We start from the raw sequence: 27153 nt of genomic DNA, 5'->3' as shown, positions 1-27153 counted from the left end.
CTGGCACATAGTAGATGACCAATAAGTATTTACTGAGTGAACGAACGAATGAATACATCTGCCTCCTACCTAGGAATGCCATGTTTTCCCTTAGAATTCTAGCGCTATGTGCAGAAGCTCAGACAATGAGCAGAATGAAGGCTGTGTCTTTCCTCACAACAATTCCCAGGTACTCCAATCAAAGCTGCCAGAAAATAGTATTTGAAGACTAAAGTCGTCCTAGCTGCCTTCCAATCCTTCCAGCTAACCCTCTACCAGTTTAGAAACTCTCCTGACAATTGTCCTGGTGAACTTAAGCCCTTGCCACTTACTGCCCCAAGGCACAGACCCTCCAGTTTCTGTTGAAGCTGAGTATGGTGGCCATCTCCTCATCATTCAGTTTAAAGTCAAAGACCTGAAAAGGTGAGAGTTCCACACAGTCACTGGTAAGGTAATTACTGGTAAGATTTGAGATCTTCATCCACCCTAGCAGGCTCACAGCCACAGTGCATACCTCCTCTGCTGCTGGGAGGCAGACATGCAGGGCAGTAGCTCCTGGGTGGTGTCCTATGACCTCACTGCTCAGGGGCAACCAAGGGTTTCTCAGTGGTGTGAGGCACAGCTGTGCTCACATCTGACAGGGCTTTACCGGTGACTGCCCCCAGCTTGTCCTTGGCCTATGGGCCATTCATGTCACCTCTACTGAGGTCAGCTTCCCAGCCTGAGAGATGACAGGGTGTTGGGAAGGGGGAAGTGCCCACAGACACTGCAGGGACAGAATGTGAAGCCCAGTGAGAGGTTCTCCCCTGTCCCATACCCCACTGAGAAATACCAGGTCCGACCAGCCAGGCCTTACCTGAAAGTTCTCAACAATGCGTGTCCGTGTCGCAGACTTGGGGATCACAGCCACATTCCTCTGAACCTGAAACCGGAGCAGAACCTGTGCAGAAAGAGGACATGATGTTTCCACTGTCTACAAGGACCACCCTGCCACTAAAAGGAAAAATCAGATACCTCTGTAGCTCACTGTGGGTTCGTTACAACGATCATTGACTGAGCACCTTAATAGCTAATGAAACACTTGCCAGTCCTTTGGTTGACTCCCTGAATTCTAGCAACGACTCTCTAATTTTCCTTTATTCCTTCCTCTTTTGGCTGGGGGTCATAAGTCTGATAAGTGATAGAGTTTGGATCTGAACGCAGATCTCTAGACTCCAAAGCCATGCTCTCCCTCTGCTACTGGACTCAACAGGAAGGTGCTGGAGAGAGGCTTTCCTTGTTTCAGTGATGTTTGCTGTATTTCCTGGTGATCTCAATGGACTTTCGAGGAAGCAGTTACTGGGTTTCATTTTCAGTTTTATTTTTTTCTTTTCTTTTTTTTTCACGAAGTTAAATAAAGACAACACAAGGAATAAAATGCAATACTAGAAGAATGGATTGCCGGATTAAAAAGAAAAAATATCACATTGTACCTGGGCTGTAGATTTTTTGTGTTTTGCAGCTATTTCTTTAATCTTGGGATCCTCCAGTATGGAAGGGTCCTCTGGCTTGGCCCTAGAGGCAAAAAGATAGCTGGTGTGACTGATCACCAAGGTTACCACAAGCAGATGAACATCTCTCCAGGGGTGGTCTCTGGGCTGGTCATCAAAGCCCTCTCCATCTGCCAGTCAGGAGGAGCTGAAAGCTTTGAGTCTTTCCCAAGGGCCCACCCATGGGCTCTGAAGCCTCAGCAGGTTGCAAAGTCTGTTCCAGCCTTGGGAGATTGAACTGGAGAAGTCACAGAGGGTCTGGCATTGTTGCAAGTTTTTTTGTAATTCCCATTTTTTACCATGGTGATCCCGTTTGGGTGTGACAAACAAATTATCTTAGACTCATTTTTCTTCCCCGAGACTTATACTCTCATACGTTATGTACTCTCACTACATTAATGAATTATGAAATAATATATATATATTTTTTGGTCTTTTTTTGAGATCGGCCACATGGCACTCAGCCAGTGAGCGCACCGGCCATCCCTATATAGGATCTCAACCAGCGGCGGGAGCGCTGCTGTGCTCCCAGGAGCGCCGCACTCTCCCGAGTGCACCACGGGCTTGGCCCTGAAATAATATTTTTCAGAGTGTCAAGAGAAAGACCCACCACTGGGAAGCCTCACCAAGGTCTATCCGGGGAGCCCAGGGGGCTATAGGCCGTGACCGTGATGCCCTTGGAGTGGCAGTACTGGATCAGTTTCTCCTGCGTGAGGTATGGGTGACACTCGATCTGCAAACGCAAATAATCCCCATCACTAGGGCAGCTGAACTGCTTTTTCAGCTGCTCATGTGGAGTTCTACACACAAATAACACCACCAAGCCTAGGCCAAACACCTGGCCTCTGATAGATCTGCTACACCAGAACCCAAGATCTGCCTCGCACCTCCCCAAACTGTCCTCATCACTGACCCCTGACATGAGACTCAGTACATAGTATTGAACCTGCCTCCAAATGTTTAAGAAGTAACAGGACAAGAATCTTCACCTTTCACTAAGCAGACGTTACCTGGTTAGTCACTGGTCTATGTTTCAGGCCAGGTTTGTTCAAGAGCCTTTCGATCTGGAAGTGGTTGAAGTTGGAGACACCAAGGGCTTTCACCAGCCCCTCATCCACCAGCTCCTCCATGACCTGTCATAGAGAAGAATACCACTGGGCAGTCCTAGAGTGATATCAGGGACCCTAGCTTGGCTTAGTCCTCTCTGGGGCAGGGGAGGTTGAGACAGGATCCCGGCAGCAGGGTTCACTGAAGTATTAAAAGGAAGTTTCAATCCAGGCCATGGGTGCCATCAAGGATTGTTTCCAGCCCTATGCCCATCCATAGCCCAAATGAAAAAGGAGTTAAAGGTGAAGGTCTTATGTGCTTTCCACTCTCACCTGTGGCAATAAGGGTACTTTTTGCACAGGTCAATGACATAACTGCCATTCTTAATATCATTGTAAGAGCTAGCGCGTGAAATCTTGTAGACTCCACATTAGATACATGCTAGTCTCCACATCTCACAATGAGTAATCCCTAATATATTGAAGAGGTCTTGTTTTACTTGGGTGATATACATGACAGAGCCCTCCTATTGAATTTCCTGTTAAGCTGAGTGCAAAAATCTAAAGCTATCTTGTTAGTTTTGCCTCAAATTTTATTCTCGTAATAAAATATTTCTTGATTTGAGTTCATGCACATAAGCCATTATATAAACCATCAATTGGAAAATGTTTCTCTAACAAGAAGTTGTTCCTGCCAGGTATCTGCTAAGCTGAGTACAAAGTTCTTAGGCTATCTTGTGAGTCTTGACTCAATTTTTATTCTCAGAATAAAATATTTGTTGGTTTGAGCCCATGCACATAAACCATTATATAATTCATTAAACCATCAATTGGAAAATGTTTCTCTAACAGGAAGTTGTTCATGCCAGGTAAATAAATATGTTGATCTTTTTTTAACAGTTAAGTACCAGAATTCAAGTTTCTTTTGATGAGTGCAATTTTGTCACTAGAAGAGAGAAAGTAACATCTTTTCTTGAAGGCTCAGGCTAAATGAATTACTTTTATTGGCTGTATCAAAAAATTATTAAAGATTATGCAGTTGCATAATGACTTGTGTAGTCATTACAGCAAAAGAAACATATATTTATATATATATATAAAAATCATTTTTTCAACTTGTAGTTTGAACCCTGTTTCTAACATGTGGGCTCAACCATCTCACAGCTCACACAGAACTGATGTTCCGTGACATTTCATAATGGATTTATATTTAATTATAGGAGGAAGGTAGCAGATATGTATGACAAATTGATGCCTTCATAGATTTTACCAAGTGTATTTGATTTATTTCTACATATAGGAGTTGTTCATGAGATACAATATTTCCAATAATTTCCTTTTTGATCTTAATTACATAAATCATTGTTTTTTGATTCTTGCTAATTTTGAGTTGCAGAGAACCTAGCCAAAAATGATATTACTTTGCCAAGAAAATTGAACGGTAACATCACAGATAGCTCTTTTTATTGTTGATACTTTTTCCTTTGCTTTTGTTTATTTGTTTGTTTTGGGTTTTTTTTACATACAACACCGAGAGCTTCAGAACAGTCTTTAAAACCCATCCATAGAAATCCACATAGTTTTATTCCATACTACCTTTTAACAGGCTTTCTGCTCTTAGTGGGCAAATTAAAAGATTTACTTGTCAAAGACAATTCCTTTCAGACACATTTTCCATGTTGCTAACAAGCCATTATGAGATGATCATTTTCTGCTTCATTACTCTCTCCCTCAGTATCACTTCAGTTTTGCTATCTAAATTTTCCTACTGCTAGTTTGTTAAAGTTCAAAGCAGCAAGAAATCTGTGCTTGTGGATAAATACTTTTGAACCAACAATCCCCAGAAAAGTTACACTTAATTTATTCGTAGCAATGCTATGCTCTTCAGAAAGGTTACACAATACATTTTCAAGCTGTAAAACATAGCACAAAATCACAACTACATGTGCCCCACACAGATGCTGACAAAATAACCTGGTTGAGTCTTGGAGTCTTTCTATCATGATTCATTTTCAGCTCATTCATTAGCTTTCTTCTGTACCAACTTTTGCGAGAGGATGCAATGGTTTAAGAAAAAATTATCGGAGAAAAACTTTCATCCCTTCATTCTTTCCTCAGTATGAATTGTGTGAAAAGGTCATTATTTGATGTGAGAAGCAGAGCACTCATGTTCCTGACCTCTGCATGTGCATTCACTGTCTGCCCAGCACAGTGCTCGAGGCTCTGTGGTTGGACTTGTGAGTCAGAGAGCCCTGGGTCCAGTCCCACCTGTGCCACACACTTGCTCTATGATCTGGACTAGTCACTAACTGATCTAATTCTCAGTTTTATCATTTGTAATTGGAGAAAATAACCCAGTCTTGTAAGGTTCAATGATTAAATGGCTCTATGACTAATGTTTCCATCACATTAGCTACCTTAAACTTTACCAGACCCTGAAAGATATGTATTATTAGCATTTATTGTCAGTTTTTTTAACATGAGGAAACTGTGACTGCAGGAGGGAAATGACTTACTCTGAGCTACTCAGCTAATACATGTGAAGAATCCTTGTTCCAGAGGCCTCCCCTGGTTGGAGAACAGCACGAGTGTCTCCCAAATTTGGGTACATTACATTTCAAGTCTCATTGGAGGACTCAGCCTTAACCTTCAAAATGTAAATTGTGGCAGATGGACCCAAAGCCAAAGTTGAAGAGGAAGGAGTTAGGAGGACTAGAGAATAACAATGATGAAATTAACAACAGGCCCATGGGCTGTTTCATATCAATGTGGAGTCCCCAGGATGCCTGAAGGAAAGTTTTCTCCAATGCACACTTACTAGAAGCTGGAACCTACCTCCCATGCATCCAAGAATGTTGCTTTGCTGGGAAGGATCTTGCCTTTATCGTCTGTGGGGAACAAGTCAGATCCAGGCTGTAAAGGCAGAACAAAAAGCTTCCAGGAATCTGCATCTGGACACCTGGTCCTGCTAAACAAGGTTTCAGGAGCCTAACTCATGCCATACCCATATTTTCACACCATTTTTTCAAGCTCCTGAGGACACACTTGAAGAATGGAAGGTGAAATAAAATCTCTGTACCGATCTACTGTAGTATGTAAACCCTTATAATTTAGGAAATGCCAAATTAATTTTAAAATCCAGCCATCATTATCATCATGAACATTTACCTCATATACCCAGACCCCACACACAATTTGGGAGAAATTTAATCTCCAGATCAATAGACATGAAGTGGATCTGAAGAGTGTGGTTTCCTGGGGAAGATATTGGCCAACATCTATGCTTGCAGCCTCTGGAAGCTTGGAGTTGGTCAGGAGGGGAGCGAGCTGGGAATTTGTGCCCCCCACCTCTCAGCAGCAGGCAGGTGCAGAGCCTGGCAGTGAGCCTGGCTGCTTCTTTGGTGAGCACTGGCCACCTTCTAGCACCACCATACTTGGGCTTTTATTCAGGAGACCACTCCCAGGGTGTGCTTGGTTTAGGAAAAGGGTGGAGCCCAGAAATGTTTTTATGCAAGAGATTCTCAAGTGATGTCCTGGGAGGGAACTCTGCCCATGGAAAGAAGACAAAGGGATGTGGCATTGCAGCTGTCTGGGTGCCAGAAACCCTGGTTTCTCTCATCCAGAACTGCGAGAAAACCCAGGCATGGCCACTGCAGCAGCCACACATGGCCTCAGCCTCCCTTCCCGGCCAGTGCCTTACTGTTCCTTCATCTCCTCCTCGCCACCTGTGGTTTGAGTCATGCCAGACCTCTTAGGTGAGCCCACAACACCCCCAGCCATGACACGACTGTTATTTTCTGGCATCGGCTCAGGAACTAGAGACTGGGGCAGGGAGTCACTCAAACCTGAAATCCCACTGGCCAGTGAACAAGATAGATGTCCAGATAGTCCAGTTTCAGATCCTGGAGGGTCTTCTGAAAGGCTTTCCTAACCAGGGTCTTCTCAAAGAAGGTGGGCCACAGCTGCCAAGAGTGTAACGAGGAGGCGTTAGTAGTGGGGAAAGAGCAGGCCACATCAGACTCATTTCCCCACTTCTTCAGGTGCACCCCCACCTAACCTGGGGACGGGCCATTTATAGCAGAATTGGTTAAGACACATGATCCAGAGTGCAAGGTCACCAGGACTCAGCAAGTCGATGGCATCCTGTAACTGTTGAGAGCACTTTGTTTTGTCAACTCCCCTACTAATCTTTGTGTCTCTCGCATTATCTAGCAAAGTTGGCCACTGCTTTGGTCTTTCTTCAGTTGTGTTACTCCCTTCCCTGGCTGTCAGCCTCTGAGGGAGTGATCGTGTCTAGCTTGTAAAGTTCAAGCAGTCTTAGGTCTTTAGGAGCAGGTCGTCCTTTTTCTGCACTTTCTAGCTCCAAGCCTATCAGGCTTAAAAGGGATGACTCTTCAAGGCCTTTATCCAGACTTATTAACTACAGACAGTGGGGTCTGCTTGTCCCTCCAGATGCACTTGCCAAGCACCTGTAGCTAGTGTTTTTTAGCCAGTTGTGTATAATACAGATCCAGTGATTCTCAACCCACTCACACACAACACCCCCCTTCTTTTTATAACATTTTGTAACTCATTTTTCACTAGACTGAAAGAAAAAGAAATTCATATGAGAAATTAAAGAATGTTCCTCCCCATTTTCCCCTGGTTGAAACCCTCAGGGCTATATCCACTGAGATCCCAGCGCTGAAAGGCTGTCTTCAGGATCAATGCGTGACTGCACCCTTCGCCTCTGACTGCCACTGGCAGGTGGATCCCACTGACAGAGAACAGAGAGGCCACGGGCACCGCAGGACACAGAGAGCCATCCTCAGTATGGGAAAAGCAACTCAGCGGTGGGTACGGTGGTGGCAACATGTCCATGTGCCAGTACTGGTCTGGCGTGTGGATACGTTTGCATCCAGGTGTATCTCAAGGCAGAGACAGAGAGGGCTGGGGGAAGTAAGTATATGGAGGAAAGGCTGACAGAATTCTTGGTGCTGACCAAGTCCAGATCCTTGCACGTGTCTGGAGGCTAACTAAGTCCTCACACCAAAGGAGCCACAGATACCTTGCTGACGATGAACAGCTCCTCCCTCTTCACGGCCTTCTCCTGGATCTTCTCCTGGATGGCCTCCCCCACCTCACTCTCATTGTTATAGACATAGGCACAGTCAATGTGGCGATATCCTGCATCAATGGCCACCTTCACAGCTTCTTTGACACTGCCTGGGGGAGACTAGAAGGCAACAGAAAGACCATCAAAGACTCTTTCCGCCAAGACCACTCCCAATAGGCTCTCCTGCATGGCCCAGCTTCACCTAACCCGGCATTATTGACATCCCATTTTCCAAGGGACACTGGGAGGAAAAGACACTTAGAAACTTTTCCAAAAAAAAAAAAGAAAGGGGGCAAAGTGAACTAATTTCATGAGTGTGGCCTCGTGTCCTATCCAGGCTAACAGTTAATTTTCTCATCCAGGCTAAACTTAAATGGGTTCAGTTGAGTGGAAGTGAGAGGTGCTCTCACTGCAACTTTCTGAAGATCAGGATGAAAACCGGACTCAAATAACTCTGAGCAAGTTTCAGACACGTTACAGCATAAGTCCAGCCGCCAGCACATACTAGGTGTGTGGGCTGAAACAGATTACTCAGTCTCTCTAAACTTTGCCTGCAAAATGGGAAAAATAATAGCAGGGTGGTGGCAACATGTCCATGTGCCAGTACTGGTCTGGCGTGTGGATACGTTTGCATCCAGGGGTATCTAAAGGCAGAGACAGAGAGGGCTGGGGGAAGTAAGTATATGGAGGAAAGGCTGACAGAATTCTTGGTGCTGACCAAGTCCAGATCCTTGCACGTGTCTGGAGGCTAACTAAGTCCTCACACCAAAGGAGCCACAGATACCTTGCTGACGATGAACATCTCCTCCCTCTTCACGGCCTTCTCCTGGATCTTCTCCTGGATGGCCTCCCCCACCTCACTCTCATTCTTATAGACATAGGCACAGTCAATGTGGCGATATCCTGCATCAATGGCCACCTTCACAGCTTCTTTGACACTGCCTGGAGGAGACTAGAAGGCAACAGAAAGACCATCAAAGACTCTTTCCGCCAAGACCACTCCCAATAGGCTCTCCTGCATGGCCCAGCTTCACCTAACCCGGCATTATTGACATCCCATTTTCCAAGGGACACTAGGAGGAAAAGACACTTTAGAAACTTTTCCAAAAAAAAAAGAGGAAAGGGGGCAAAGTGAACTAATTTTATGAGTGTGGCCTCGTGTCCTATCCAGGTTAACAGTTAATTTTCTCATCCAGGCTAAACTTAAATGGGTTCCGTTGAGTGGAAGTGACAAGTGCTCTCACTGCAACTTTCTGAAGATCAGGATGAAAACAGGACTTGAATAACCCAGAGCAAGTTTCAGACACATTACAGCATAAGTCCGGCCGCCAGCACATACTAGGTGTGTGGGCTGAAACAGATTACTCAGTCTCTCTAAACCTTGCCTGCAAAATGGGAAAAATAATAGCACCTGAGTCATGAGGTCCTTCTGTTTTTTTAGCACATCACCTGACACACGTTAAGGTTCAGCACATGTGGCCCATTATGTAATTGTTTTCAGAAAAAAGGCAGAAAACTGTATAAGAAATTTCTTTTCTACTTTCAAGACAAGACAAATAACTAAACAGCATCAGTAATACCCCATTCTGATTTAACCTAGCCAAACCAAACAGTGATGAAAAAAATAGCACTTATTACTGATCTTTCACGAAATCTTTTTTAAACCTCTTCTTCTGTGGAATAACTAACATACTGAAAAGTGTGGAAAAGGGAGATGACCAGCTGCACCACTGGGACAGGAAAGGACCCCGCATGCAGCTCAGAAGCTCCCCTAGTCCTCTCCGGCCGCTACCCCCTCTCCACTTATTAGTACACAATCCTTCAAAATTATATCATCCCATGCCTTGAACATGGCTCTCCTTATAATTCCTACACATAATTCTGATATTCTGAACATTTCTGGTAAATATGTACATGGTGAGCAGATTCCCTGGAGATCTGGACGTGATTATTTGTCACCTTTGTATGTATCTGAAGCTCTCATTTGGGGCCGATCGTGCTGTTTGAGCCAGAAAGGCTGAGAATGAATCAAGCTGGAATTGATCTGCTCACCCACATTGAGCAAGAATGCATCCCGAAAACCACCCAGTGCTGAATCAAAGAGGGATCCTGCTCTCTAGCCCAGGACAAGTGATGGGAAAGACACGTGCAAAGAAGGAGAGACCAAGGAGGAAGACTCCACAGGGAGAGCAGCCCTGAGGGACAAGAGAGAGAAGGAATCCAAAGATTGCTCCTGCTAACTAGTTAGGGTGGTGACATCATCGATGGCAATGGCCAAGAAGCAGAATGAGAAAATGATGGCCAATGTCACTCTTACATTAAGAGTCTCAGGAATCTGCGGCACTGAGCACTTACTACTCAGGGGGATGTGCCTTATAGCGTTTTGCCACCTGACATCGACACAGCCTGGGTGGAATCTGAGCTCCTGACTTTCAGCCCAGGCTGTGTGTGGGGGCAGCATTTCTCAGACCTGCATGTGCACGGGAATTACCTGGGGATCCTGTTAAAGTGCAGATGCCCATTCAGCAGCCTGTGCTGGGGCCTGAGAGTCTGCATTTCTAACAAGCTCCCAGGCCACCTGAGACTGCTCCAAGTCGCACACCACGAGCAGCAAGGGGTGCCAGCATTTTCAGAACTCTGCACCCTCTCCTCTCCACCTTCCAGCCAGCAGCAAACCCTTGACCAGGACCCCTGAAATGTTGAGCCCATTTAAGTGTTCTAGAGCCAGGGAGTGTCTTAGAGAAATGGCTGCTAAGAGAGAAACTGCCCTGGAAAACAACAGTGTTCTTTGAAGTGTAACCCCTGCTAGAAACTGGAAACAGAGAAGAGAAAATGCTCAAAGGCCCCTGGAAGAAAGCCGGTGTCCCAAGGTTTGCATATTTACCTTCCAAGTGCCCAGACCCACGATGGGCATCTTGGCTTTGGTACGAAGCTCCACGAAGGTGGCCATGGTTGGTGTAGAAAGTGTTCTGAGAGAGGAGAAAGGTGTCTTCTGTCTTATTAAGGGAGCTGGCACTGGTGCTGGGGGAGGAGCTGAAGCTCTGGCTTGGAGTAATTTCCTGCCCTGGCTAGAACAGAAAGTGTATTCCAGCCTTTTGTAAGATTAAGAATTACCGTGAATGGATTTTAAACCAGGCAACGTTGTTATACAAAGTCTTCTTGGTACAAAATGCATGAATTACTTTATGATTGATATTTAGGGGCTTTACCAATTTTTTGCATTTGGTTCTTTAATAAATGATAAATAAAAGTGCATGTATTTTAATTTGTATCTAATTGCTCTAAGATGTTAACTGGTTGGACAGGATTTTTTTATGCTAATATTCTTAATTTATTTATTTAGGAATTGGAGATTTGACCGGTTGTGTTTTTAATCAACTTTTACAATTCTGTGCCTTCCTTAAATAAAAAAACTTTGTGATTATAAAACGCTATATACTCACTATTTAAAAAATGTGAAATTATAGATTACAAATAAGGAAAAATAAATCATTTTTCTTTCCACCATTCAGGATACCATTGGCAGAATGCTGTTTTCTCCCAGCCTTTTTTCTGCATTTGTATAGGAGGGTACTTCCAAACGTTCATGGAAAGATTAGTATTATCTGTCAATTCTATTTTTCCATGAACTTTTGGAAGTACTCTCCTGTGAATGTATATGTATGTGTACATACATATATACATTTTGTTTTTTAATACCCTGAAATCTCAAGGTTTAGAAGATGACAGAACAGTGGAAACATCCCAGGAGACTTTCTCAGACCTGCCACACTGAGCACTAGGATGTGCTGAACTCTGCCTTGGTGGCCCCTGAGCTCCTCCAGCTCTGTGGGGTCCCTGCGCATCTCAGTCTCAATCATCTGGGGAGCCTCTTAAAGTGCAGATGCCCATTCAATAGTCTGGGGTAGAAATTGAGATTCTGCATTTCTTTTTTTTAAACAGCTTCATTGAGATATAATTCACATATAAAATTTGCCCATCAAAGTGTTCAATCTAATAGTTTTTAGTATGTTCACAGAGTTGTGCGATTATCACCATAATCAATTTTGGAGCATTTTCATCATCCAAGAAAGAAACTCCATAACCTTTAGCAGTCGCTCCCACTTTCTCTCCTCCCTGCATGTCCATCCCCGCCACCCCATTTTCTACCCCCACCCCTGATCCTGCCACAAACAATCACATTTCTACTTTCTTTCTCTGTACATTTGCTTATTCTGTCTCTATATATTTGACTATTCTGGACCTTTTTTTCTTTTTTGGTTATCTCATTGTAATTATATATCCTTTGACCAATAACCAATATCCCCCTCTCCCCTAGCTACCCAAGCCTCTGGTAACTGCCATTCTACAGTGTCCTTCTATGAGATCAGCTTTTTTAGATTTCATGTCTGAGTGAGATTATGTGATATTTATCTTTCTGTGACTGGCCTATTTCATTTAACACAATGTCCTTCAGATTCATCCATGTTGTCATAAATAATAGGATTTCATTCTTTTTTATGGCTGAATATATTGCATTGTGTATGTATACCACATTTCCTTTATCTATCCATTGATAAATACCTAGATTGATTCTATGTCTCGGCTGTTTTGAATACTGCTGCAATAAACATGGAAGTGTAGATATCTCTTTTCAACATAATGATTTCATTTCTTTTTGATTCATACCCACTAGTGGGATTGCTGGGTTTTTAAAAAAAAGAATCCCATTGTACCTGAACTGTGATTTCTTTGTGCTTTGTAGCAATCTCTTTAATCTTGGGATCCTTCAGAAGAGAAGGGTCCTCTGGCTTGGCTCTAGGGACAGAAAGATAGCCGGTGTAACTAAAAGTCACAGTTACCATAAGCGGATGTACATCTCTCCAGGGGTGGGCTCCAGGCAGGTCATCACAGTCTCTCCATCTTCCAGACAGTCAGGAGGAGCTGAAAGCTTTGAGTCTTTCCCGTGGGCCCACCCATGGGCTCTGAAGCCTCAGCAGTATGCAAAGCCTGTTCCAGCCCTGGGAGGCTGAACTGGAAAATTCACAGAGGGTCAGGCATGTTGCAAGTTTTTTTGTTTTGTTTTGTTTTTTTAATTCCTATTTTCTAGCATGATGATCCCATTTGAGTGTGACAAACACATTGCCTTAAACTCATTTATCTCCCCGATGACTGGTACTCTCATAAATACATTAGCCAATGAAAAAAATATTTTTCAGAGTATTAAGAGAAAGATCCACCGCCGGGAAGCCTCACCAAGGTCTATCCAGGGAGCCCAGGGGTCTATAGGCTGTGACCATGATGCCCTTGGAGTGGCAGTACTGGATCAGTTTCTCCTGCGTGAGGTATGGGTGACACTCAATCTGCAAAAGCAAATAATCCCCATCACTAGGGAAGCTGAACTGCTTTTTCAGCTGCTCATGTGGAGTTCTACACACAAAAAACACCACCAAGCTGAGACCAAACACCTGGCCTGTAATAGACCTGCTACACCAGAACCCAAGATCTGTCTCGCACCTCCCCAAACTGTCCTCATCACTGACCCTTGATATGAGATTCAGTACACGGCACTGAACTTGCCTCCAAATGTTTAAGAAGTAACAGGACAAGAATCTTCACCTTTCACTAAGCAGATTTTACCTGGTTAGTCACTGGTCTATGTTTCAGGCCAGGTTTGTTCAAGAGCCTTTCAATCTGGAAGTGATTGAAGTTGGAGACACCAAGGGCTTTCACCAGCCCCTCATCCACCAGCTCCTCCATGACCTGTCATAGAGAAGAATACCACTGGGCAGTCCTAGAGTGACTTCAGGGACCCTAGTTTGTCTTAAACCTCTCTGCAGCAGGTTGATAAAGGATCCCCTGCAGAGGGTTTACTGAAGTATTAAAAGGAAATTTCAACCCAAGCCATGGGTGCCCATTAAGGATTGATTCCAGCTTTATGCTCCTTCAGAGCCTGAATGAAATAGTTGTCGAAGTTCAAGGTTTTATGTGCTTGCAGCTCTCACCTCACCCAAAGCTGGGTGTTGGACAGCCAGGGAAGGATCTATGGCACGTAGAATGGCACCATGTCTGGGCTCTGGGTGACTCTCCCATGTCAACCATGCTTTGGTTTGCAGTGTGGGAATGTCATGCAGAGACTGTGCCTTGGCAGGGACACCAGCTCCAGAGTCGTATGGGGCTGAAATCTGCCCACTGTCCACTTACCCAGCCATGCTCCCTGCCATGGAAACTGCATGGACCCCAACAAAGGGTATCTTTTTATAATTTCTAACCTACAAGAGCTTTTTATAAACTCACACCCAAATAGCATATATGTTAGCCACAGCCCCAAATTTAACATGCAGTTATTGTCCACTTGTTATATGTCCAGATCATGTCCAGGAGTTGTTGGGATATAAAAGTCCTCAATGTGCTTCTGTATCATGGGAGCCCCAGATCTGAGAGGGCACTAGTGTAGTTTTTGCCTATTCCAAAGAACTCACCTGGTATTTCAACAGGTAGAGACATCAATTTATTAGACTTATGGCAGTCGCTGATGGCAGCTGGCCATCTAGATATCTGCACTGCCATGGGGTGCACACAACAGTTAACAGGTCAAAGTCAGGGTGTAAATCATTTGCAAGCTTATGCACAGACCTTTACCCAGCTTATATAACTCAGATCACGTGGGAGACCTGGCTGAGTAGATAAAGTTAATCTGCTCCCTACTCTCCTGGTGTCAGAGTGCTTTAGCACCAGCATGCTAATTTATTTACTTAGGGTCCCTGCTTCCTCCAGTCTTCATTTGTCTTAAAGGGGATGTACCCTTCCTTGGGTAACTACCTTGGCCAGGGGTAGTTTCCCAGAGCGGAGGGGGAACTCTGGTATGCGTGAGATGGGGGAATAGAGCTATGTCAAGCACTTACCCTACAGCTTCCTTCTTCTGAAATTCTTTACAGACCACTTAAAGTGCTGGAGCTCCCTTCTGTGTAGCTCTCAGCCAGGTTGCTGACTGGTGCTCAGCTCATTTGACAGTGGCAGAGCACTGAAAGTCAGGGAAGGCACAGAAAAAAGGGACTCACAGGCACCAAAGTCATCAGGGGAGACATTCTGGCTGGAGCTTAAGCTGGGCCTCAAAAAATAACTTGGACAAAGAGGAAAAAACAAGAGCAGGTATGGGAGGGGACAGAGGCAAATGCTTACAGTGGGGATTAGCATTACATGTGCAGGGGACTCTCAATGCAGTGGTTCTCACCTTTGGCTGTGATCTGGAATCACCTGGAGATTTAAAAAAATACTCGTGCCTGGGTTCCACCCCCAGAGTTTCCTACTGATTTCATCTGGGGTGTAGCCTATGCATTGAGATTTTTTAAACTCAGGTGATTTTAAAGCACAGTCCTAGCTGAGACCCTCCAGTGCAGATGATGAAGGTCTTCAAACTGGGAAAAGCAGTTTAGAATTGATCACATCATAAGGTTCCTAAAACGCCCGGGTGCACCATGAGACAATAGGAAGGCATTTGTTTGCCACAATTCGGGTTTAGTTTGCTTGCATGATCCACCCTCACTTCTTTACACTTTCTTTCCTCCCCTCTGCTTCAGGGTGGTCAAAGAGGTTTTGACTGAACTGGTTGTGGGGTCACATGAACACCCAGTGCTTCTCTATTCAATCCTGCCTGTGTCACATTTGATATCTTTTGATGCCTTTAAAATGTTTTATTTAGCGATCATTCTTGTATTCATTCAGAAGACATAGCACTGTGGAAATCAGGGCACTTTTTGCAGAGGACAATGATATAACTGCCATACTTAATGACATCATAGGAGCTAGGGCAAGAGATCCTGTGGAACCCACATTAAATGTATACAAGTCTCCACCTCTCACAACAAATAATTCCTAAGATATTTAAGAGGCCATGTTTTGCCTGGGTAATATACATGACAGAGCCCTCCTATTGAATTTACTGCAAAGTTGAGTGCAAAAATCTTAGGCTATCTTGTGAGTCTTGATTCAATTTTTATTCTCTAGAATAAAATATTTGTTGGGTTGAGTCCATGCACATAAACCATTATATTACTTATTAAACCACCAGTTTGGAAATTTTTCTCTAACAGGATGTTATTCATGGCTGGTAAATAAATATGTTGAACTTTTTTTATTGTTAAGTACCAGAATTCAAGTTTCTTTTGATGAGTACAATTTTGTCACTAGGAAAGAAAAAGTGATCTCTTTTCTTGAAGGCTCAGGATTAAATAAATTTATTTTAGTGAATATATCAAACAAATAGTTAAGACTATGTAGTTGCATAATGACTTGTGGTTATTAAAGCAAAAGAAATATATAAATATAAATAAAATCGTTTTTTCAACTTGTAGCTCGAACCCTGTTTCTAATATGTGGGCTCAACCATCTCACAACTTACACAGTACTGTTGTTCTGTCACATTCTATCATGGATTTAATATTTAATTATACGAGGAAGGTAGCAGATACGTATGACAAATTGATGCCTTCAGAAGAATTTACCAAGAGTGTCGCAGCGAAATTCTGCTAACTCGCAGGGAGAAGCAAGACACCAAGGCTTGTGGCAGGAAGCAGAGTTTACTGATGTGCTGGCACTGGCTCAGTGGACTATGGTCACAAAGGCTGAGCCCAGAACACAGTGGGGCTATCACTTTTATATTGTTATAGTTCTGGTTCTTACTCAGGGTGGTACATTACAGCAGGGGAGAGCCAGTGTGGAAAATTCTGTTACAGCAGTGTCTGGAAGGGCAGGGATGCAGCTGAGTAACTATGATAACAGAGCTGGGCACCGCGTGGCAAGTGTGGGTGCCTAATGGCCACATCCAGGCAGGACACAGCCGGGTAAGTATGAGTGCTTCAAGAGTATTTGATTTACTTGTACATATAGGATTTGCTCATGAGATGCAATATTTCCATTAATTTACTTTTTGATCTTAATTACATAAATCACTGTTTTTTGATTCTTGCTAATTTTGAGTTGCAGAACCTAGCCAAAAATGATATTACCTTGCCAAGAAAATTAAACAGTAACACTACAGACAGCTCTTTTTATTGCTGATACTTTTTTCTTTGCTTTTGTTTATTTGTTTGTTTTGAGTTTTTTTTTTACATACAACACTGAGAGCTTCAGAATAATCTTTAAAACCCATCCATAGAAATCCAGATAGTTTTTTCTGTACTTCCTTTTAACAGGCTTTCTGCTCTTAGTGGGCAAATTAAAAGATTTACTTGCCAAAGACAATTCCTTTCAGACACATTTACCATGTTGCTAACAAGCCATCATGAGATGATCATTTTCTGCTTCATTACTCTCTCCCTCAGTATCACTTCAGTTTTGCTATGTAAATTTTTCTATTGCTAGTTTGTTAAAGTTCAAAGCAGCAAGAAATCTGTGCTTGTGGATAAATACTTTTGAACCAACGATCCCTAGGAAAGTTACACTTAATTTATTCATAGGAATTCTATGCTCTTCAGAAAGGTTAGACTTAATACAGCAAGCTGTAAAACATAACACAAAATTACAACTATATGTCCTTCACACAGACACTGACAAAATAACCCAGTTGACTCTTGGACTTTTTCTGTCATGATTCACTTACAGTTCATTCATTCGTTTTCTTCTCTACTGGCTTTTGCAAGAAGACACAATGGTTTAAGAAAAAATTATCTGGGAAAAACTTTCATCCCTTCATTATATTCTCAGTATGAATTAAGTAAAAAGGTCATTATTTAATCTGATAAGCAGAGCACTGTGTTCCTGACCTCTGCATGTTTATTCACTGTCTGCCCAGCACAGTGCTCGAGGCTTTGGTGGTTGGGCTTGTGAGTCAGAGAGCCCTGGGTCCAATTTTATCATTTGTAAACAAAGAATATAACCCTGCCTTGTAGGCAAATTAGCAATCTTTATCCTTACCCCATCCCCCCAAAAATGTATTATTAGTACGTATGATAGGCTTTTTTTAAGATGAGGAAACTGCGACTACAGGAGTGAAATGACTTACTCTGAGCTACTCAGCTAATACATGCCAGGCCAGAACCCCCATTCCAGATGCCTCCCCCTGGCTGGAGAACAGCACGAGTGTCTCCCAAATTTGGGAACATTACATTTCTAGTCTCATTGGAGGACTCAGTCTTAACCTTCAAAATGTAAATTGTGGCAGATGGACCCAAAGCCAAAGGCGACAAGGAAGGAGGTAGAAGGACTACAGAATAATAATGAAATTAACAGTATAGGGCCCATGAGCTGTTTCGTATCAATGTGGAGTCCCCAGGATGCCTGAAAGAAAGTTTTCTCCCCCTGCACACTTAGAGAAAGCTAGAACCTAGCCCCCAGGCATCCAAGAATGTTGCTTTGGTGGAGAGGATCTTGCCTTTGGGGAAGAAATTAGTCCCAGGCTGTAAAGGCATAACAAAAAGCTTCCAGGAATCTGCATTTGGACACCTGCTAACCATGTTTTAAGATTCTAATTCATGCTAAATACCCATACCTACATACCATTTTTTCAAGCTTCTGAGGACAGACTTGAAATATAGAAGTTTAAATAAAATCTCTTTATCAATTTATGTATTTTGTAAATCCTTATTATTTAGAAAGTACTGAATTAATTTTAAAACCCATTGTTAGCACATTCCAGAAGTCATCATTATCACCATGGACATTAACCTCATACACCCAGATCCCACATACACTGGGGGAATCTTTAATTTCAACATTGCTAGATAAGAAGTAGATTTCAAAGGTATGGTTTCCTGGGGAAGATACTGGCCAGCGTCTATGCTTGCAGCCTCTGGAAGCCTAGAGCTGGTCAGGAGGGGAGAGAGCTGGGAATTCGTGCCCCCCACCTCTCAGGAGCAGGAAGATGCAGAGTCTGGCAGTGAGTGCTGCTTTTTCAGTGAGCACCAGCCACCTTACAGCACCACCATACTTGCTGTGTTTATATTAGTCATATTAGTCATAGGGTTGAGCCCAGAATGTTATGCAAGAGCCTCCCAAGAGTTCTAGTGCAAAAGAACCCTACACGTGGAATCAAGGCAAAGGCCATGTGGCATTGCAGCTGTCTGGGCTGCCAGAAATCTCATCCAGAACTGTGAGAAAACCCAGGCACGTGGCCACTGCAGCAGCCACACAAGGCCTCAGTCTCCCTTCCCAGCCAGTGCCTTTCTGCTCCTTCATCTCCTCCTCACCACCTGCACTTCACAGTTACAAAGTGCAAGACCTCTTGCTTCAGCCCATGCCACCCCAGCCCTGGCATGACCGCTATTTTCTGGCATCGGCTCAGGAACTAGAGACTGGGGCAGGGAGTCACTCCAACTTGAAATGACATTGGCCAGTGAACAAGATAGATGTCCAGATAGTCCAGTTTCAGATCCTGGAGGGTCTTCTGAAAGGCTTTCCTAACCAGGGTCTTCTCAAAGAAGGTGGGCCACAGCTGCCAAGAGTGTAACGAGGAGGCGTTAGTAGTGGGGAAAGAGCGGGCCACATCAGACTCATTTCCCCACCTCTTCAGGTGCACCCCGACCTAACCTGGGGACGGGCCATTTATAACAGAATTGGGTAAGACACATGATCCAGAGTGCAAGGTCACCAGGACTCAGCAAGTCGATGGCATCCTGTAACTGTTGAGAGCACTTTGTTTTGTCAACTCCCCTACTAATCTTTGTGTCTCTCGCATTATCTAGCAAAGTTGGCCACTGCTTTGGTCTTTCTTCAGTTGTGTTACTCCCTTCCCTGGCTGTCAGCCTCTGAGGGAGTGATCGTGTCTAGCTTGTAAAGTTCAAGCAGTCTTAGGTCTTTAGGAGCAGGTCGTCCTTTTTCTGCACTTTCTAGGTCCAAGCCTATCAGGCTTAAAAGGTTTGACCCTTCAAGCAGTTTATCCAGACTTGTTCACAGCACACAGTGGGGTCTGCTTGTCCTTCCAGATGCGTGCACATGCTAAACACAGCAGGAGTTGCACCCAGTTCACTTTCTCTTCATGCTATCAGAAATGAATTTAAATCTAATTTATTTTTAAAAGTTTTATTTCCATGATGACCTGATGAACCTACCCAGCATAAGAGAAACAAACAAAAAACCTTAGTCATCAGATGAGGAGAGGGTTGACTTTGAGTCCATTCTTTTTATGGTTGATTGTTTGTTTAACAGGCTCTGTGTTGCATGTATCCCATGGGTTATCTCATGAGGTAGATGCTATTATTATCCCCATTTCATAGATGAGGAACTGACACATAGAGATGTTAAGTAATTGGCTTACGGTAAATGGCGGAGCAGGGATTTGAATTCATGCTGTCTGGCTCTATAGCTATTTGTTTGCTTGCTTATAGTTAGGTACTGGGCTGACTTATATGCATTCCCTAATTCAACTGTCACAATGCTAAAAGGTAGGTATGATTATTAACCCCATTTTAGAGAGGAGAAAACTGAGAATTCAAGAGGCCCAAGATCAAATGGCAAAGCGAAGCTACAAACACAGGTCTACTGTATTCCAGAGTTTCCATGACTAACTCTAGTACTATTCTGCTACCCTCAGTACTCCACCCCCACCTGGTATTTCACTTGTTTGCCACCCCTATATGCACCAAACAAGGAGAGAGATGAGTATCCGGCAGAAGATGGGAGTGGTGACTCTACCACTATATACTGATGTCAGTGGAAGGGGCATACTTAGAAAGGGTGGCACTTCCTTGAAGGTTTCATGATATCACTGGAAGGAGTAGTGGTGATTGAAAGATGGCAGGTGATGGCCAATGGGATGTGTCCATGAGCATAGGAAGGATATTCACTGGTGTATTAGTTACTTATTGCTACATAACAAATTATCCCAAAACCTAAATTGTTTAAAACAACATTTATTTTCTCACAGTTTCTGTGGGTCAGAATCAGGAACAGCTTAGCTGATGGCTCTGGCTCAGATTCTCTTATGAGTTGTTCTCAAGGGGCTGCAGTCATCTGAAGGCTCAAGTGGGGCTGGAGGACCCACCTCCAAAATGTTCACTCCCACGGCTTTGACTAGAGGTCTATGTTCCTCACCACGTGCACCTCTCTATAGGGCTGATCGAGCATCCTCACCACATGACAGCTGGCTTCAGATCCCAGGCAGGTAATCTGAGAGGGAGGATGCCATGAGGAAAACAGAGCTACCAGCTACTAGCTACTGGCTAACTGGCTACTATACATCCTCCTTTCAGATGTCAGACATCATCATTTCTGCCACATTCTAGTCCTCAGAAGTGAGTCAATAAGTACAGCCCACACTTCAGGTGTGGAGAACTAGGTTCCACCTTTTGAAGGGGGGAGCATCAAAAAACTTGTAGACATATTTTAGCTGCACATTAGAATCACCTGGGGAACTTTTAACTTTTGGTTCTCAGGACCACACCTTCTCTCCCAGACACCCAAACACAAGCGTTTCAGATTTACTGGACTGGGGCAGGACCCAGTCAGTGGCTTTTCTCTTTCTCTCTCTCTTTTTTTTTTTTTAAATAGATATAAATATTTTTTAAAATAGATATTTTATTGAAATATAACATACACCAGACAACTGCTCCCAATATAAGCGTTGGATACTAAATTTTACAAACTTAACACAGCCATGTAACCATACCCAGAATAAAAAACTGAACATTATAGACACAGAAATCCCCCTTATGCCCTCTCCCAGTCACTTCCCAGACACCCAAGGCAACCACAATCCTGACTTCTAACACTTTAAGAACAGTTGTTCCTGGTTTTCAATTTTGTTTAAATGTTTCATTGGAATCATACATTGTTAATTCTTTTGCGTCTGACTCCTTTTGCTGAAAAGCATGCTTGTAAGACTCATCCACCTTGTTCAATGTAGTTCTGGTTTGTTTATTCATGTTGTTGTATATTATTCCACTGGAAACAACAACAAAAAAAACCCCACATGTGTTCCTTGAAAAGACCACAACATTTCAATTCAACTATTAATAAACATTAAGGATGTTTCCAGTTTGGAGCTATTATGGACTGATGGTATAGACATTCTTGTATGTGTCTTTTGGTGAATATATGTTCACATTTCTGGTATTTACACGGGAGTGAAATTGCTGGCATTGTAAAAAGCTCTGCAGGGAATTCTAAGGTGTTGTAAAGATTGAGAAACCCTTCTCTAAACTAGAGATTATACCCTAAGTACCATGTAGATGTTTCTGGTCGTATGGTCTACCCACCACTGACACCTGAGCAAGCTGAGATTGTTGTTAAAAATACAGATTCCTACATCCACTAAAACAGAATGGAGATGAGGTAGTCCTTAGGAGTCTACCTTTTTGATAATCCCCTAAGGTCATTCTAACACACACTAAAGTTGGAGAATGATTGGATTAAGCCATAATGCAAAGAGATCAATCCAGATCAATAATATTTCTTGATCCAAGATCCTTTGAAGTCCATGAAATGCCATTATTAATGGGAATAATGATTGTCTTTTGTGAGAATTTATGGGTAAGAAATATTCCTCTCAGTCATTGTTAATTTTGAAAGCTTGCCATAAGAATGGAGACAGTTTAAAGATTTTTATAAAATTTTGTAACTCATAAAAGCACTCTTTTGTTGGATGTTTATCACTGAGGCTAATGGAATATGTTTTATTTACTTGTATAAAAGGAAAGGCATGGGACGGATCTAAGTCAAGTTCACAGCATTCTTACCAGTGGTAGAAGAAAAGTATACACAGACTTTCTGCCAGGAACTACTTCCTGTTTCTTTATATAACATGAAGAAGCACCAAGAATGCTTTCCAGGCCTGTTCAGTCTTTACCCAGAGAGAGTGAAGTCTCTCCCGTTGGGGTCTCCACACCTTGGAGAACAGGACTCTTCTCTGTCTCCCAATCTCCAGATATCCATCCATCCCAGCCTAGCCGTTCCCTGTGTAGTGATACCCAGTGCTTCAGTTCCCCCTAGCCCAGCTTTCTACCCAAATTAGAAAATACCTTGCATTTCTTGAGCCCTGTACCTGCTCTACAACTTCTAATTCATTTTTCAATTCTTCTCCAGCAGTCTGCTTGCATGAGATTCCTCTGGAACCACTTGCCTCAGTCAGCATCTTTCTTAACACACCATTTTTCTATAAGCAATTAGGTCCCTCCCAACTGAACCCCAGCCATGGAGCAGGCCCACACTCAAGTTTGCTGGGTGTTATGTTTCACTGACACACAGCCAGGGCCACATTATGGCATTTGTAGGTTCTGGAAACTTTTGCCTTCATGGGCCCTTTCTTACATTAAAAAAAAAAAAGTTTAAGTATATTTTATGACTGTTGGTATAAAGACTGGATTCATTATTATATATTCATCATTATTATTATATTTATGTTTTTCTTCTGAGTTTAAAAGAAATTTAAGACACTTTTGTGGGTCCCTGAGAGTATCATAGGCCTTTTGGCACTGTGTCTACTAGGCTTCATGGATAAGTGGGCCCTGAGCCTACCTCATTCCCAGATGTGACAGTCTTGTTCTTTTCTTACAACTTTTTAAAAATTAATAGACTTTATTTTGGGAGGGCCAGTTTTAGGTTTACAGAAAATATTAGTACATTTCTATTAATGAAAGTCCATAGTTTACATTAGGATCCACTCTTTGTGTTGCACATTCTATAGGTTTTGACAAATGTATAATGGCATGTATCCACCATCATCGTATAAAACCGAATTGTTTCACTGCCCTAAAAATCCTCTATGCTCCACCTATTCATTCCTCCTTCTGTCCCCCTGAACCCTTGATCTTTTTACTGTCTCCATAGTCCTGCCTTTTCCAGTATGTCATATAGTTGGAATCATACAGTACTTAGTCTTTTCGGATTGACTTCTTTCACTTAACAATATGCATCTAAGGTTCCTCCATGTCTTTTCATGGTTTGATAGCTCCTTTCTTTTTTCACTGAATAGTATACCATTGTCTGGGTACATAACAGTTTGCTTATCCATTCACCTGTTGAAGGGCATCTTGGTTGATTCCAAGTTTTGGCAATTAAGAATAAAGCTCCCCTGTTTCTGCTTGGCTTTGATCTAGTGAAGACTCTATGCAGTGAATCTGCCCCTGTGACAAATCTTTTCTGGGCCCCCAGGTTTTTCCATACACCTGTTGAAATCAGGGTGGAGGCTCCCAAGCCTTCACAGTTCTAGCATTCTGCCAGTCTGCTGACTGAACACCATGTGGACGCTGCCAAGGCTTCTGGCTTGTATCTTTCAGAGCTGCAGGTCCATCTGCGTGTGGGGCCAATTTAGCCAAGGCTGGAGCAGCACGGGTGCAAGAAGCATTATCCCGAGGTGGCCCTGGGCAGTGAACCCATAGAGGGTGCCTCAGGCCTGTTTCCCAAGTCCATTCTGTCTCCCTAGGTCTTTGGGCCTGAAATGGAAGGGTTGGTCCCAGAGGCTGCAATGCCTTCAGGGCCTTTTCCCCCTTCTCTTGATAATCCCATTCTTTTGTACTAATCTTCTTAGCACTACTGAATTTTTCTTTTGAAAACGCTCTCTGCTTCTCTACCACATGGTTGGGCTGTAAACTTTCCAAATCTTTATGCTCTTCTTTCCCTTTAAATTCTGGCTTTACATCCTGCCTTTTCTTCCATAACTCAGCATAGGCTACTAATAAGTAGCCATGCAGCTTCCTGGATGTTTTGCTGCTTAGAAATTTCTTCTGCCAAATACTCTGGTTCACAACTCTTAAGTTCCAACTTCCATGAAGTCCTAGGGAATGGACACAATGCAGCCAGGTTCCTTGCCAGTTCATAGCAAGGTTGACCTTTGTCCCAGTCTCCAGTAAGTCCTTTCCCATTTACATCTGAGACCTTCTCAGAATGGCCTTTACTGTCCATATTTCTATCAGTATTCTGGTCACCATCATCTAACCAGTCTCTAAAACATTCCAAACTTTCCCTGGTTTTCTTGTCTTCTAAACTTTCACCAATATCTAGGCTTTTTCTAGCCTTCCCTCCGAATTCCTTCAGCCTTTATTCATTACCCAGTTCTAAAGCCACTTCCACATTTTCAAGTATTTGTTATAAGCAACACCCCACTCCTCTGGTACCAATTTTCTGTATTACCCAGCTAGACAAGGAAAGGAAGAGAGGGAGGGAGGGAGGAAGCGGGGGGGGAGGAAGGAAGGAAAGAGAGAGCGAAGACAGGGGCCTTCTTTTCCTGTGATTGCTTTCTCTGTGAAATGGGGTACAGAGAGGAGAGGTAAGCAGCAGTGTCTTGATTTTAAAAGTTGCAATTCCAGGTTTAGTTGAGAGATGGTCAAATCCTGACCTGATTAGAATCACTGTGACTGGAATGGCAGGTGCACTCACTGGCTGAGCGCGGTGAGGGCAACACCACACCAAGGGTTGCGGTCCCCTTACCGGTCACGAAAAAGACAAAAAAAAAAAAAAAAAAAATAGAATCACCTGTGACTAGTTGGGTAGTCCATAATCCAGGGGACATGACATGGGCCTGTGGCAGGGCATGGAATGACATTGCTCTCAGCCTGCAGGTAGTGGGTTTTTCTGTCTTTTATGTGTTTTCACTTGTTTGTAAGTTGGCTTTGGTTGAATCTTGAAGTGTATATTAACCTCCAGGCTGTGGATTATGACATAGCTCATAGAGGTCAATTATCAGGATATCTTGCACCTGTGAATGGAAAATCTTACCACCCTATATTAATGTTAGTTAAATTATCTACTTCAATATTAATAATACATGAATGTCTCATAATCTATAGAGGCCACTAAATTGTAGAGAGTCTCATAAAGCTACACGTGGGCATCTTACTGTCCCATCCCATACTGAATGACATGGCAGCTCAAATAATGTTCAATTAGTCAATCCTTTGTGATTCACAGAATAGAGAAATGTGCACTATTCCTGGTAATATTTTTTTCTAGAACCACTTAAACTATGAGTCAGTGAAAAGGGAGATCTTTATTAGGTAATTAGCATTAGGACGGTATATCGGTCAGATGTTTCTGGGTAACTAACCAGCTCATATTAACGACAACCACATATTTGCTCATAATTTTGTGGATTGGCACTTTGGGCTGGAGTCAGTTGGCAAGCTTGTCTCTGCCTCACATGGTGATTGTCACCTGGGCTCGTTCACATGTTCAGGTTTCATTTGGGTGGGCTGGGATATCAGAGAAGGCTGGGACCCTTCTTCACAAGTCTCTCATCCTCCAGGAGACTAACTGGGACTTGTTCATAAGGCGGCAGTACTCTAGGAGCCTACCCTTGGAATGTGGGCAGTGTTGGTTAAAGCAAGACTCTGCTTTAACCTATTGGTTACATCCTATTGCTACATCCTATTGGTTAAAGCAAGTCACAAAGCCAGCCCAGAGTCAAGGAGTGGGGAAACAGATTCCACCTTTTGATGGGAGTTGTTACAAAGAACTTGTGGCTATTCCTAATCGACCCCAGAAGGTTCAATAAGAGCTTTGATAAGGTACTTGTTAGCTTCATGAATTTACCAATCTATTCTTGGTTTTGTACTTATAAGAAGCTATATTTCTTTTTTATTTTAGTCTGATGAATATACGTGAGTAATAAGTTTTACCTTATATATTCTGGATATTAATCTGTTGTCAGATGTATAGTTTGCAGATATTTTCTCCCATTCTCTAGGTTGTCATTTCACTCTGTTGATTGTTTCCTTTGCTGTGCAAAAGCTTTTTAGTTTGATATAATCCCATTTATTTATTTTTTCTTTTGTTGCTTGTGCTTTTAGGCTCTTGTTCATAAAGTCTGTGCCCAGTCCTAGTTCCTGAAGTGTTTTCCCTATATTTTCCCTTAGGAGCTTTACAGTTTCAGGTCTTATACTTAAGTCTTTAATTCATTTTGAGTTGATTTTGGTATATGGTGAGAGGTGCATGTCTAGTTTCATTCTTCTGCCTAAGAATATAGGAACTCAAACAACTACACAGTAAAAAAAAACAAATAACCCAATTAAAAAATGGGCAAAAGAGCTGAATAGACATTTTTTGAAAGAAGACATACAAATGGCCAACAGGCATGTAAAAAATTCTCAACATCACTAATCATCAGAAAAATGCAAGTTAAAACCACACTGGGCTGTCACTTCACACTGGTTAGACTGGCTATGATCAAAAAGACAGAGAATAACAAATGCTGACAAGGATGTGGAGAGAAGGGAACGCTCCTATACTGTTGGTAGGACTGTAAATCAGTACAACCACTATGGAAAATGGTACGGAGGTTTCTCAAGCCACTACAGATAGATCTACCATAAAATCCAGCAATCCCACTTCTAGGTATATACCCAAAGGAATGGAAATTGCCATGTCAAAGGGATACCTGCACTCCCATTTTCGTCACAGCCCTATTTACAATAGCCAAGATATGGAACCAACCTAAATGTCCATCAACAGATAACTAGATAAGGATAATGTAGTATATATACACCATAGAATACTACTCTGCCATAAAAAAGAATGAAATTCTGCCATTCTCAGCAACATAGATGAGGTTGGAGAAAATTATGTCACATGAAATAAGCCAGGCACAGGGGGAAAA

The 27153-nt window shown here is 42.8% G+C and overlaps 1 protein-coding gene and 1 pseudogene across 1 annotated transcript in view; both read right to left on the bottom strand.

Annotated features, from left to right (window-relative positions):
* The window catches only part of LOC103601033 (aldo-keto reductase family 1 member B10), a 12332-nt gene extending 1661 nt beyond the window's left edge, over positions 1 to 10671 (bottom strand). Inside the window, exons 1-9 of the mRNA XM_008585409.1 lie at positions 10534 to 10671; positions 7602 to 7769; positions 6400 to 6516; positions 5390 to 5467; positions 2519 to 2641; positions 2135 to 2241; positions 1452 to 1533; positions 836 to 919; positions 312 to 394 (exon numbers count right to left, since the gene is read on the bottom strand). Of these exons, the coding sequence (XP_008583631.1) occupies positions 312 to 394; positions 836 to 919; positions 1452 to 1533; positions 2135 to 2241; positions 2519 to 2641; positions 5390 to 5467; positions 6400 to 6516; positions 7602 to 7769; positions 10534 to 10599 (908 nt within the window). The 5' untranslated portion in view covers positions 10600 to 10671. The remainder of the gene's footprint in view (positions 1 to 311; positions 395 to 835; positions 920 to 1451; positions 1534 to 2134; positions 2242 to 2518; positions 2642 to 5389; positions 5468 to 6399; positions 6517 to 7601; positions 7770 to 10533) is intronic.
* Positions 10672 to 11030: 359 nt separating this feature from the next.
* On the bottom strand, positions 11031 to 25613 carry LOC103601036 (annotated as a pseudogene).
* Between the last annotated feature and the right edge of the window lie 1540 nt (positions 25614 to 27153).

Source organism: Galeopterus variegatus, unplaced genomic scaffold, assembly GCF_000696425.1.
Source record: "Galeopterus variegatus unplaced genomic scaffold, G_variegatus-3.0.2 Scaffold3561, whole genome shotgun sequence".
In the NCBI taxonomy this organism is placed as follows: Eukaryota; Metazoa; Chordata; class Mammalia; order Dermoptera; family Cynocephalidae; genus Galeopterus; species Galeopterus variegatus.
Note: the sequence above shows the minus strand (reverse complement) of the source record. Positions and strands in the feature narration are given on the sequence as shown.